Source organism: Phyllostomus hastatus, unplaced genomic scaffold, assembly GCF_019186645.2.
Source record: "Phyllostomus hastatus isolate PE091 unplaced genomic scaffold, TTU_PhHast_1.1 phas_scaffold_501, whole genome shotgun sequence".
NCBI classification, from domain to species: domain Eukaryota; kingdom Metazoa; phylum Chordata; class Mammalia; order Chiroptera; family Phyllostomidae; genus Phyllostomus; species Phyllostomus hastatus.
Window position 1 is genome coordinate 51,014,491 of NW_025334033.1, and position 14,228 is coordinate 51,028,718.

A 14,228-nucleotide genomic window follows, 5' to 3' on the forward strand; every position below is an offset into this window, starting at 1 on the left:
TCACTCTGTTTGAAGGAAGTTAAATGATAAATATTTATACCCCAAAGCATAAAGGTCTATAATTGATCTTCATTTGGGGGGGCAAATTCACCAAGTTCTTTTTCTGCCAAGTTTTAGAACATTTGATACTTGCTCAATCGTGTTCTAACACCCAGTGCATCTATGTAGTTCGTGAAATAGTAAGGAGACTGTGAGCTTCCCAGAGAAGGACCCTGGTGTGTTTAAAGTGCCTAGGCACAATTCTGTAATAGAAACATGGAAACAGTCTCTAATAGCGTACTCTAAACATTGTCGACATAATTAATCTCTGCCTCACGTACTTTTTAGGTAATGACTGTCTCCAGAGCTTACAGATATATAATCATACCTGCTGTTCACAGAGCATGAGGACTTTCATTGTTGTTGCACATAGCATAGAAAAACTTAGGGGTTTAGGAATGTAAGTTCAGTGTTATTATGGTTTCTTTTCCCAGGATTTGCTGATAAATCTACAATCCAGTAAGACTGCTCTGTTATATTACCTCCCCCCAGTGTCTTCCTTAGGAACTCTTATTTCTGACCCTGTTTTGGCAAGAGTTCTCTGTCTGTGGGCGAGGAGGTCTGGGGTCGTTCTGGCCAGTCCGGGGTCAGACAACTCAGCCCTGCTAAAGTAATGGCGGGTTGCAATGGAAAGTGAAATGTCTAAACACCAAGATAGTAATATCGACCGAAAACAGCTTTGGGTTTTTATAAAGAATTTACTGTGGCCCTGGCCAATGTGGCTCAGTTGGTTGGACGTCGTCCTGCAAACTGAAAGGTCACACGCAGGTTCAATTCCTGGGTTGCGAGTTCGGTCCCGATTGTGGTGTGTATGAAAGGCGACCAGTCGATGTTTCTCTCCCTCGCTTTCCCCCTTCCTCCCTCTCTCTCTAAAACCAATAAGCATGTGCTCGGGTGAGAGTTAGGGGGGAATAAAAGAATACATTCTACCAGATGTAATTGTGGGGTTTTGTTAAGGATTTAATATAGTGAGAACTCAGCAAAGCATCAAACTGCTAATCCCGTTGACTCATAAATGCTGGTTTGAAAAAGTCAGTTTATTTAAAAACAGTAGCCGAAAAACACTGAAAGCCTCCAGTATTCTGAAAAGAGTGATCACCAGCCCACGCTCATGAAAGGAACAGAGGAGGGAGATAATTGCGTGTTAACGGCTGTAAAATGAAAAGGCCCAGAAAAGAGACCTGATTATCTTCAATTAAAAAATAAGCTCTATCTTTATGGAAATGTAACCAGAACACAGTTTTTCGACGCTGGGCGAGGAGAACCAGGGTTGTGTCAGTGTGACCCCACTGCACCCACTCAGTCATGAGAGCGGCGACCAGCCGCTGGTGACAAGCGGAACCGCCGCAAAGACGCTTGGACGGAAGCAGGTCAGCGTTTTAGGAAGCAGGGAACAAGCAGCAGCACTAGTGACGTCGGGTGTCAAGTCAGCACGTCGTCGACACAGGGTTGGGGTGAAGAGCAGACGGAGGGGGGCGGGTGGGGTTGACAGCATGAGGCGTTTTTTTAAAGCTGGGTGTTACCTCTCAGAAGACAGTAACTCCAGTTTAAAGCTAAGTTCTACGCTGTCATCTCACAGGTATCAGTGTGTGTTACTTCCTGGCTATAATTAAAAACAAAATTCAGAATATGGTTTTATATCTAATGTCACGCATCAGTGTCATTCTTAAGCTCATACATTATTCTTTTTCTCTGTAAAGAGGACAAATTCATGGCTTGGCTGGCCGTTCATGACTGCCGAGTAACAACACAGCTAACATTTACTGAGCACACGCTGCGTTAGGAGCGTGCTGAGGAAGCCCCCTGTACTGTTTTATCTAAACCTTAGAACAGTACTATGAGGTAGGTGCTGTTGTCCCCATTTTACAGATGGGAAGGCTGAGGCCAGTACCTTGCAGAGATAGATCCAAGGTGCCTGAACCAGGGTGAAAACACACTCTCCAGAGCGCATGCACCTCACCACAGGAGTCCACTGAGGAAAGGTACTGGTTGCCAGGGGTGGGGGTGTAGGCAGCAAATCAGGCAGCCAAGGGCACAGGGGAGAAACGGTGAGAGCAGACGTGTTCTCACCTGAGGCTACATTTCCAGGCCAGAGGAAGTGTTCGAGGAGATGGGAGTCTAAGCTTCAGATCAGTAAAAAGGGGGAGAAAAAGGATTTTCTAAGGGAAGAGTAGACATGACATTGGAGGGTGAGAATTCTCCAAATTCTCTAGAGAATGTGGAAATGACAAAACAAGAGTCTGTGAGCGGGAAGCAGTGAGGTCGTGAGAAGCAAAGTAACCCCAGAAGGCTCTGGGCGAAGGAGAAGGCGGGCTCCTCGGGAGTGGGCGGACGTGTAGGACTGGCGAGGTCTGGGGCAGGCGTTCCTTCGCTGTCCCCGTCACCTCCCCTGCCCTCGGCGTTTCAGCGGCATCTCCGTGCTCCAGAGGCCGGCTGGCCAGCACCCGTGAATGAGCATTCACCTCCTGTGCACACGGTCGTACGCTGTTCCGGTGTATGTCGCCTGGAAGAGCTTCTTCTTGCTCTGTAGGAATTGCCTCCCCCTGAAAAAATACTCTTTCCACCAGTGATCTTTTTCCACAGCTGAGCACTCAATCCATATAGTATAGGGACCCTACCTCAGAGCTACAGACTGCATTATTGACACTGCCAGGTGGGTCATCAGAGCTCATTCACTCCAGTGGGTGTTGTCTATACTTAAATCCGGACGAGAACAGTTTTCGACTCTAATAAGCATCGTATTTGCCATATTGTCCCAGCTCATTTCCCCCCGGCACACCCGTCAGCCAGATGGAACCGTAACCTGTCTTAGCCGGTGTGATCTGCGTCTCTTTCCCAGCCACTGCTCTGCTTCGTCACCGTCGAGTTTTCTCAGTCCTGAAAAAGCGAGCTTGCTTTTTGTGAAATCTATGTAGATGCTTAACAGAGTTTGTGTTAAAACATCAAAGGATTTTTAAAATTTCTATTTTGCTTTTAATGAATGCATTGTCCAAGTGTTCTACTTTATAGAACTAAGGGTCAGAACTGTTGAGAACAGCTAGAATCAATGATTATGAAGATGTAGAACATACAGGATTTCATCCAGGAAAACTAGTTACCAAAACTCGAGCTAGTTTTATAAGGATTCTTTAAAGACGTATTTTCTAAACACACATGTAAAATTGTTATGTGGAAATCTTACTTTAAATTACTCCTGAGGGTTCTATATTCTGCCATTGAAAACAAAGACAGTTTTTTAAAAAGGACCCGTGGACCTGCGTACAGTGGTCGGGCTGAGTTTGTTAAAGAGCTCTGTGCCATCTCTGCCAGTTTTGCGTTGCCCTTTCTCTGATGTGCAGGAAACAGCTGGGCATGCCTTCTACATCCAGGAGATACCTGTGGCCCCTTCACTGTATGAATCTAATTTGGAATTGTGTGTACTATTTGAAACCTTGTTTGAAAGAAGGTTCCTAACAAACCTTTTCCTGCATGGAATGTCAATGAACTGCCTGCCTTCAATCAATAACGAGGCGTTAACTCCTCAATAGCACCGTCACCGTGAAACACAGTCCAGGCCCCACCGTCCACCGTCGAAGTACTAGACACTTACGCAGTATTCGACCAGACTCTGAACGTGTCCAATGTGGGAGAGAACAGTGCCCACATCTACCTTAACGGAAAGAATGACCAGACCTTGGCAATGTTGCGGCTGAACAATAACCAGCTCCGCTTACGCTCCAAATGTGTTCCCAGCAGAAAAGGAGATAGACTTGGTAGAAGCAGAAAAATACAATAAAATAGATTTCTTCTGTTGGCAGAGCATATATATTTATACATTCTTCTGTGTTTAGCTCAGTGGTTAGAAAACAGTTCCTGGAAAGACTGCAGGACATGAATGTTTTCAATTTGAGGTTGAACATTTCATCTAATTCCCTGGGACAAGGTTCACTGCCCTGGAGGGGGCTTGGCTCCGTCTTTACAACGCACACTAATGAAGTTCAGGTTTGGGACAGAGAATGGCTGGTCCGTATCAGACAATCACGTGAACTGGGAACGGTTTCCCACAAAAGTCTTAAACAGCTATGTAATATCGCTCTGGACAGTGGCTCTTCTGCCGTCCCCAGACGCAGGTAACTGACCGCCCTCACTCCAGGCGCTCAGTGCCTGCCTGCTTTTCAAACTTAGATCTGGTGGCGACCTTCATTTTCGCACAGGGAACGTTGTAGAAGAAGTCAGGGCAAAGGCGACCTGGATGCGGTTGGTTATGCTCAAGGACACTTCACGATACCCTGAGCACGCCCTGAGAAGGCCGCTCTGGGCTGAGCATGTCTGTCGTGTCCTCGCAGCTGTCTGAAGTAAGCGGAAATGCAAAAGAAAGTCGTCCTTCACACCTTTTCATGTTGAGACGTCTGTAGTGAGCGTTCAGGGATTTTACCTCATCGGACCCAGCCCACCTGCAAAGTCAAGGACGTGGGTCATGGGATGTGAGCCGTGCCCCCACCCCAGCCTGCACACCTTTGGCCATGCCTCCCAAGACTTGATTCCGACTATCTTAAAAGACACATGCAGCTATTTGACTTGGCAGATGTCGTGCCTATATCCTCAGAGTGATTCACAATTTGTGTTGAGTCAGTAGGTGGAAAAACGTTGATTTCTCGAATTCCTTTATCCGTGAAGGATGAACCGTGGGCTGTCATTTCCTGACGGAGCGTGGGAACTTCCATTTCTGTGTGCGATGCTGCGTTTGTCCCGGGTGGGCCCTCCATCGTCTGTGAGGTCGTGCATGGGCTGTGCAAGTCCCCGCCTGGGCCTTGGTGTCCTCCCTCCTCACTGAAGGGGGTGGGCCAGGTGGTCTCCTTAGGCCCCTTCCGGCTTTTGCATTCCACAGTCCAGTGCTGCTCCTGCGTGTAGGAGGTCAGAGCATCCATTGCACAGATCGGCTAGATATGATCCGGGCTGTCCAGACAGTAAACTCTCCCAGCAGACAAATCTGCACGCGCAGTGACAGCAAGCCCTGCAGGGAGTGTGTTCTGGGCTTGCTGGAATGACAGTGGACATCCGGGCTGCCGGGGCACTCCTAAGCGCGAGGCAGGGCTTGTCAAATGCCAGTGCCCCATCAGTGCTGGGGGCTTCCCGGAGATGGTGGCCTGATTGAGGTCGTGACAAGCAGCAGGAGGTGTCAGGGTGCAACCCAGCAGCAGCAGGTCCCTCGGGTTCCTCCCCACTCCTCACTGTCCCTACCGACTCAAAGGTCCCAGCCTCGAACTTGGGCAAGTTCTGTCACTGTTCTAACACTTCTCTTTGGTTATTTCTTTTTTAATGAAGATAATATCTACTGTTCAAGGCAAAACACTTAAAGATAATGTACTTGAAAGTGGCTAGCAAATAGGTGGAGCTTGATGAATAGGGCACAAAAACCAGCAATTTGTAAAAACAAGCAAGCAAACAACACGTAGGAGGACCTTCTCTGAAGCCGAGGGCAGAAAGCCAACACGTGCAGGGCAGCGAGCCACGTTTCGCAGGGCGCCCCAGGACCGTTTTGCAGAGAGCGCCTGCGCGTCCCCGTCCCCGGGGTCCCAGCGCTGGCGACAGGGACGTGGAGCGGTAGGTCTTCTGATTCCAAAAACTGTTGCGTTCCTTTCACAGTGTGCCACCAACACACCATTACACTTGGTGTGTTTTACAGCTAGGGTTAAACTGATGGTGATTCTGGGAAAGGGAGCGCATGACCAGAAATGGTAATAGTACCTGTCGGGGGGTTACCTTTATGCCCTTTTTATGTGACCCCGGCTCTCCTGACCACCGTGTAAGACAAGCCCAGGAAACCCCGGCCAGCTGCTCCTCACTCTGAGGGAACCTGAATTTCGACGCGGCTCCTAGGGGTAGCTGGAAGATTTGAATATCTCTGGGAGGTCACTGTCCAGCTTCGAAATAACTTTATAAATGGGTTTCTTCCAGGAAGGATCTGAGTCTTTCCCTGCGGAGACAGCCCTGAAGAACTCCTGTAACGTCAAGCTGGCGACCTCCAAGAAGCAATCGGGGACCTGCATTCCCAAAGAGACCCCCGGGAAGGAAAAGACGTGAGGCGGGGGAGCCCCGGAGCCCTGCCGACCGTCCCCGCCGCCTGGTGCTGCCTGTCGCCTGGGTGGAGGGCTGATGAAAGCATCCCGGCGCTGCTGGCCCCTGGGTTTTGCAGCCCTAGGGACCCCCTGCTTCCCTCATCAAGCACAAACCTGAAAACGATGGCACCAGTGAGACAGCCCCGGGAGAGGGCGTATTAAGGACACCCTTTCGTGGCAGGAGCTGATTCCAGTAATGGGTGACATTTTCGTAAATGGGAAAATCTGACTCTGATGGAAGTTAAACCTGTGGTTCAAAGGGGTGGGGGGGTAGCCTTCTTTTCCTTAGTGGCTAATGCAGAAAAGAGTGCCCCCAAGTTCATGGGTCATACCTCATCCCACCATCTTTTGGGGGCTGGATCCTTAGGACTTGGACATCATTCCTGCTTCCAAAACCCCCCATGCGGCTGGGCGGGGCCAAAGAACGTGTTCCAGGACCTCACTCAGACTGGCATCGCAATCTCACATGGGGACACCCCCCGGGCCCTCCAGGTCCAGCCTGGCCCGGGGCTCACCACCGCTGCACACCCAGTGACCACCCCCACCTGGAGAGACGTGGCAGCGCCACCCCTCCCATGTGTCCCGACCCACAAGCCTCAGGAGGTACAGCCCCTGTTCCCCGAAGACCGACGTGGGGCCCTCTGGTGGAGCGTCGGACGGGTGCACGCCAGCAGTTCCGCCCTTCCATGGGACGCAGTGACTCCCATTGACTGGAGTCATCAGTCGGCTGCTTGCTGGGCTCGCAGTCCCGTGAGAAAGTCAGGACGAGGCAAGTGTGGCTGGTGACCAGACACGCCTGGGCCCTGCTGCACACGGTGCCGGGCTCACAGCTGTCGGCTGCACACAAGGAAATGTGTGTCTGGACCAGGAGTTCTCTCCAGTGGTATGCAGACCAGCTGCTCGCCCTGTACTGAGGCCTTATCGCTGGGGTGCCACCGGTGTGCCTTCACAAAGCTCTCCAAAGGACCGAGAAGCTCGAATATCGTTTATTTGTTATGTCCAGACAGGATTTGAGATGACTTACTACGGAAGGCCCACGCATAAAACTGTTCAAGGTAGAATCAAGAGAAGAACTGAATGATGAACAGAAATTGTGGTAAAGAAAACGTGGGCTGCCCTGGCCAGGTAACTCAGTTGGAGCATCGTCCCGATACACCAAGGTTGTGGGTTCAATTCCCGGTCAGGGCACATGCGAGAACCAGCCGATGAATGCATAACTAAGTAGAACAACAAATTGAGTTCTCTCTTTGTCAAACCAGTAAATTTATAACAAAGAAGAAAGTAAAATTTTGACCAGGAGTAGGTGCTGCACCTGGGCCCAGCGTTTACTCCTGGGCCCCCTCGGCACTGAGGCAAAAAGCCAGCAAGTTATAGAAGCTGATAATCACAGAGTATTAGGCCTAAAACAGCATAATGCCTGGCAGACCTCTGCTTCAGTTTCAGAAGGAAGACTGGCTGTGTATTCTGTTTGCGGCATCCACCTGTGTCCTGCCTAAGAGAACATACTGAGACTGTAATCTTTGCAGACGGTGAGAGGTTGGCCCCAGGCTGCCCTGGCTCTCAGGGATGTAAGGACAGACCCAGAAGGGGATCTGCCCTAAAACTGCAACCTCCCGCGACCAAGTGTGTGGCCTTACCTCAAAGTCACTTCCCTTGTTGTAGTGCACATTGAGAGCCCGAAAAAGCTCTGAGCCACGGAGAACCACCAACACTTCGGGATCCGTGACGCCATCTGAAATTGCTTGCCGGGCAAACTTCTCCATTTGGATGTAATAGAACTCACGGAAGTTGCTGAACCACTTGATCATCTGGGAGGTGATGCAGCGGTTGAACTGTACAAACAATGGGACACCTCAGGTCAGCTGCTTACCACGAGTGCTCGGAGGCAGAGCGGTCCGCTTCCACGCAGCACAGAGGCTCCTGCAAACGGCTCCGCCAGCCAGCGTTAGAAAGGGCCTCCTTTGGAGAAGCAGCCAGGGCTCTTTTCTAAGCCTATCCAGTTACATGCAAACATTCTGAGCTCTAGTGCCCGTTTGAAACTAAGTGCTTTCTGGCATATTAGACTTATGAGGATTTTTCACTCATGGAAAGGTCGTCATGGGGTCTAGGTGTGACTTTAAGAGGCTCCAGGGTCAAGGCCAGTTTGGCTTCAGCTTCTGCTGCACCCAGGCTGATTGCATGGCAGCCCCAGAGCCTTCTGTCAGATAAGGGGGCGCCAAGGGAAAGAGTGAGGGTATAGATAATTTATCAGCAACTTGGAGTTGCAGAATACATTGAAATCAGAGCTTGATGTAGGGATCAACCAAGCAACTGAATATGCAGGACAGACCTGGAGAAAGCAAAGGAATGATACAGATACAAGGGACTGGCCCTCCCCCAACACTCACGCTGAAGGGGCCCTTAGAAACTTTACCGGAGCAGGCAAGGTCTGGTTCCAAACGTCAGAGCTTGCTTTTCCTTACTGTCACACTTGACCTGTACTTACCTCCTTTCTTTGAAATAGCTATTTGAATGTCACTTGGACAGTGTCCGACTCTTTACATATTGTCTTTTTCGTAGTGTCTTCAGCAGAGACAGAACACTAGGCCAAAGACACCATTTACTAAGGTTCCTCTCCCCACCCCCCACCCGCCCTTGCCCCCCCACTGGCCCCTCCCTGCGTGTTATCTGCAGCTCAAGGCTTCAAAGTTCAAATGCCCCACCCTCCTAGCCCAAAGTCGTTCCAGATTATTCAGGCCGAGCCTCAACCCAGAACTGGAAGTCGCACCAATTCTGCCAACGTTGAGGGGAGTTCAGGCGCACACCGGGAGCCCTAGGACTTGCCTCACCCAGGCAAAACCCACCGACACCCAGGAGCGTGGCAGAGGTGGAGTTCCGGGGGTGGGGGTGGGGGGGAAATGACGGTACCTGCACGTCGGGGAAGTAAGCCTTCAGGAGGCCGGAGCTGGGGTAGCGTGTGAAGAAGAACATTAGCTTGGCCTTCTTCAAGTGGCCGGGATTTAGACCTTCCTGGATGTGTCCCCGTGTCAAGGAAAATCCACACCAGTTCATCGAACAATGTTATCCAATTAACCTCATGGCGACTCGTCCTGTTCCTTATGGTTTTCCTTTTATTTTGGTCGAATGGTGCATTTGCTCCATTTTTGTGTCTCTACCAAGTCTGATCCGATAAGCTTTTCCTTCTGGATGCTGAATACCACATAGGGACAGTACAGCTGCAGAATTTAAAAACCGTTTTGATGTGTAAAAGTTCTAAGGCACAAGTCATGTCAAATATAATTGGCTGCACTTTGCATGTGCTTTCAGAATAGGAGGGGAAGAGATGGCAGTTCTACCCCCAAGAAAACATTTCGAAACCCCAAGTAGAGATTTAATTTCCCCCTTTCTGCTTCAGTTTCCTCATCTGTAAAATGCGTCCATTCAGCAGTCCCCATGCTGGCTGGCTCTCGTCATTGCCTTGGCAGTGTTCACGCCTGCAAGCATCTGACGAGAGAGCACTGGGTCACAGTTTGCTTTGCCTCAAGGAGCTTGAGCTGCTGCTCTGCACCTGCCCTCTGTTCACCTGGAAGAACTTTCCCTCCTCCTTCCCGTGTCAGTTCAGACGCTCCTCCTCTGTGAAACCTTTCCTTGTCAAATTAGACCTTCCTTACCCGGGCCACCATGGCTCTTTGCACAAACCTCTGTTGTGGCAATGACTTTGCTGGGGTTTTCACTGCGCGTTTGTCTCCCCATTTAGACTGTGGGCTCCTCGAGGGCAAGGACCTTATTTTTTAGCTTTGTATTCTACACGCCTAGCCCAGTGCTAGGAACACCGTAGGTGCTCAATAAACATTTGTGAGATAAAGGAATGAGTGAATGATTAAATGGTCAACTTTAATCCATACACAAATAGAGAAATTGTATTGCAGGGCATACCTCAGTCTGGGAACAGATTCCTTCCCTTTCAACAAGAGCAGGGAGCTGTGACAGGACTGCCTAGCACCAGGGTGGGAGGGAAAGAACTATTTTTACACAAGAACACTTAGCGTTGTGGGGGACAGTTCTGGGGCCGGGTGGGAAGCTTTACACAGAGGAATGCTGGCACTCAGGCCCGAGAGCTATAGCGTCAGGACAGTTCAGATTTCTCAGTAGGATTTACCAATTTAGCCACATGAAACCAACTGATCACAGTGAGAGCTGTCCCTGGCACCCAGGCTGCCCCAGTGGCCTTACTTCTTATAGGTTCATAAAGGCTGTGAAAGAACCCTGGACTTGGGAGTCCGAACACCCAGTTTCTGATACCGATTTTGCCACCCATTAGCTGTGTGATCTTGGACAAGCCAGTTACCCTCTCTGGGCCATTTCTAAATGTAGATGGAGTGGGGAAAGCTTGTGCTTGGCAGTCAGACCCCGGTTTTGAATCCTGGCTCTGTGTACGCCTGTCTGGTGACTTTGGGCAAGTTAGTTCACTTTTCTGTCCCTTCCTCTCAGACAGCAGGTCCAGGGTGGAGGCTCGAGGCCCACAACCCCTTATCTGAGACACTGGGCCAAAAGGAGTTCTGATTTCAGAATGTTGTTTTATGAAGGTAATATGTCACGTGGACTGCATGTTAGTTAACCCCCACGGGGAGGCCATGGCAGCGGTCTGTAACCCAGCACACTGGCATTTCCACAGCAAAGTGGGTGACTATTTACACTAAGTGGGGCAGTCTGTGAATGACCTCCACTCGGTGCAGGCCAGGCTTGCCACCAACAAGGCTCCCACTGGCCTTAAGGCAAAGAAATCATAGGGATTTTCAGAGCTTTTGGGGTTTCAGAACGTAGCACAGTGGTGGTGGACACACGTACCTGAGAAATGCTGGTGGCGGTGATGCCACAGAGAAAGTGCACAGCAAACACCACCCTCACTATTCACTCTGACCACACCTGCCTCACCTGTCTGGCAGGGATGCCACGTGAATGTGGAAGTTCTCTTACACGTCAAAGTGTCTTGCCCTTAGGTGGCTTTCACGGCCCACAGGAATAAATCTCTAATGCTGGAACATAGGCAGCAGGAATGAGGGGTTAGTTGGGGGGTCAGGATGCTGCCCGGAGCCCCCAAATCATTCCAAAGGCAGCCAGTGCCTCACCTGTGCAGCCAGGCCCCATGGATTGGCCCCGGAGCCCCCTGAGGCTCTCTGAGCCCAATCCTCATTTCACAGGGCAGGGCTCAGCACGCAGTAGGCACACAGAGAAAGGTCAACAAGTGCCTCCCAAGGGAAGGACAGCAGAGACTTTTTGAGGACTGAGTTCTTGAGTTTCTTCCACTTCTGCCTGACTTTAACAGGAAATCCTTACCCAGTGGCCTCTCATTAAAGACCCAGACAGGTGATAGCTTAACGGGAGAATCTATCTATGCTGATAGCTCTGTACCTCCTAGATTCCCTGCTGCCTGAACAGGCAGTGGTGGCAGGTGAAGTGTTCTTAGCATCGGTTTCATTGTTGCAACTGCCTTGCCCTGAAAGCTCCCAGCAGCACCGAGCTTCGCGGTGTTTCCAACACCTGTGGCCAGCAGGGGGCGCACGTAGCATTTAGGACACAGGAGCCGGTGTGGCAGTGAGTTGGTACCTCCATCCTGCCGCCCTTTCTACACTGCACGGCTGTTCACACCACTTACGCATGGACCTCTGGACACTCAAGTCAGGGCTGCCCATGAGAAGCAGCAGCATGAGCTCAGGTCGCTTTTAAAAAAGCAACATTCAGAATCTGTTGTCAAGAACTTCAGTCCTCCAGGATGCTTGCTGGAAGAGGGTTCTTTGATCCTAGGAGTCTGGGACTTCACATATCCTCTTCTTGCAGCTTCACATTGTGCTTCAGCATGTTAAAGGCTCTGAGGAGTCCCGCAGCAGAGAACTAACCCAGTATTTAGAGAAGCTACTCCCCTGACCCACAATTCAACTACTATTAATATCCTGAGGAAGCTTTACTCTGGGAAACCATTTAAGAAAGTGGAGTCTGCCTAAACATGGCAAAGATGATGCGATAAGGTCCAGACCCCTACACACCAGTGAGGCCCCTCAGCCTTACCCCCTGGTGTCTCCCCTCCTATCACATGCCCAACCCCCCCCCCCCCGCCCCCTTCCCATAGGCTCTGGTCCTCTCAGCTGCAGCTTAGAAGCTGTTCCTTAAACTGAAGTCTCCTTACCCCTTCCAGCTGCCTCAGGTCTAGCCCCTGAGGAAAAGCTCTCCTTCCCCATCTGTCTCAGAATTTTCTGGTCCCTCAGATCTGCCTCCTGTATCGTATTTTGGCAGCCCATTTGAGTTAAAAAAAAAAACACACAACAAAACACAGCCCTTTCAGACCCAAAGCAGTAAGTCAGTAGTGGTAGAATCTGATGTGTCACAGGGAAGATAAACGAACCTTCCTTCCCAGCATCCTTAAACCCCAGACTGTGGTCCCCACTTTTCCAGGAACCTAATAGCCGTGAGCCACTGGGAAGGAGGGCCCAGAGGCAACATTAAGAGGACCGTGGAGAAAGCAAAGCAACTCCCTGTGTCACGGGGTCATCCGTCTCCACCTCCCCCGTCCTCCCGATCTGCTGCTGCTGCTCGGGGCTCTGACAGTGAGATCCTCATTGCTCGTAAAGGATATGTGGACGGAGGGAAAAGGCAGCACGTCGGGGACAGCCCGCAGGCCACCCTGCTCCATCTTCACGGAGGGCAGGAAGGGCAGTGCCTCCCAGCGGGTGGGCACGAAGGGCACCGGGGGCTGCTGCCGGCTCTCAACCGATGGTCGCAGCTGGACAGCTCCCCAGGGTCGCAGGGCAGGCTCTGCGGAGCAGTGACTCGGGGAAGACGGATCCTGGGGAAGACGGCTGCTCCAGTGGCCGCTGGACCCCTGACCCAGGAGCTGGCTAAGAATCTGATTTTCCTGGATGTGGGGAGGCACCATTGGGGGGCAGGTCGCTGGGGGAGGCTGATAGGGTTTGGAGGTCATTCTTGGAGAGATGGGGTGTCTAGGAGAGTCCAGAGGCTTGGCCAGCGATAAGTGTCCCGATGGGCCCCCAACCTGCGCCTGGGCCTTCCTGGGCACCGCGGCTGGTGGAAGTGGGTCTTCACAGGTGCCCCCCTTGGGCAAAGTCTCCCTTCCACCCTCCGGCACCAGCCCCTGGATGCTTCTGCCCAGCTGAGTCAGGTGGTCGGGTGGGTCCAGCAGCACCTTTTGTAAGACTGAGTCCACAGCCTGGGACACGGCCCTAGTCAGTTCTTTCCTCAGAATCTCCAGCAAAGCTCGTGTTCCAGATGGAAGGAACCCGGGCTCCTCCGGCTGGAATTCAACCTCAGCCGCTCTGTGATTGTCCACCCCAGGGAGGTGCCCCCTGGAGCCCTGGTGGCAGTCACTGTCCCTGGCCCACAGCCCACACCCGTAGCCATTCCTCTGCTTCACACTCTGGGGGCCCCTCCGCTTGTCAGCCCCACTGGGGCCCCGGGCCCCGAGCCTGGGCTCAGCAGCCTGCAGGACATGCTCTTGCAGTTGTCTCAGCTGTTGCTGCAGCAGATGAAGCTGTTCTCTCACGCGAGGGCCCCCCGTCCTGCTGCCCTGGTTCCCAGCAGGGCCTGGTTTCGGGGGGTTCTGCTGCACGGGAAGGCTCTGCTTCCTCTTCTGCTCCCGGGCCTTCTCTGGGCAGCGTGGGCTGTCCCTGGCTCGGGCACTGCTGGGCACCGGAGGGTGAGGGGAGAGGCCCATGCCTCGGACGATGGTCTCCACTCTGGCCCTCTTCGCCTGGATGTGCTCATCCCAAAACCAGTCAGTGTCGGCGAGGCTGGAATTGGGGGCCTGGATGCGGGGAAAGGAGGAGTCTCTGCCCTTCTCACAGGGCAGTGGACTTCTACCTTCCATGCTGGGGTTTGCTGGCTGGGAGCGGGGCGGGGAAGAAAGCAAGCCAGATTCAGCATCCATCCCCTGGCTCTGCAGTCCCTTGCTCAGAGGCTGTGGGATTACTTGGGACCCATGAGGGAATCCCTCCTCCGAATGTCCTCAGGTCAAGGATTCAGCCTCTGGGATGCGCAGGCTTAGGAAACTCCTGGGCTGACTCGGAAATGAAAATCAGGAAGAACACAGTACCTGTGACT

The 14,228-nt window shown here is 51.9% G+C and overlaps 1 protein-coding gene across 1 annotated transcript; it reads right to left on the reverse strand.

Annotated features, from left to right (window-relative positions):
- Nucleotides 1–1,079: 1,079 nt before the first annotated feature.
- PROX2 (prospero homeobox 2) lies at nt 1,080–13,995 on the reverse strand. Its single transcript, XM_045821956.1, has 4 exons — nt 12,748–13,995; nt 9,045–9,152; nt 7,775–7,969; nt 1,080–6,062 (listed from the first exon to the last, which is right to left on the reverse strand). Exons 1-4 carry the CDS (start codon nt 13,993–13,995, stop codon nt 5,895–5,897), a joined length of 1,719 nt encoding a protein of 572 aa, XP_045677912.1. The 3' UTR covers nt 1,080–5,894.
- Between the last annotated feature and the right edge of the window lie 233 nt (nt 13,996–14,228).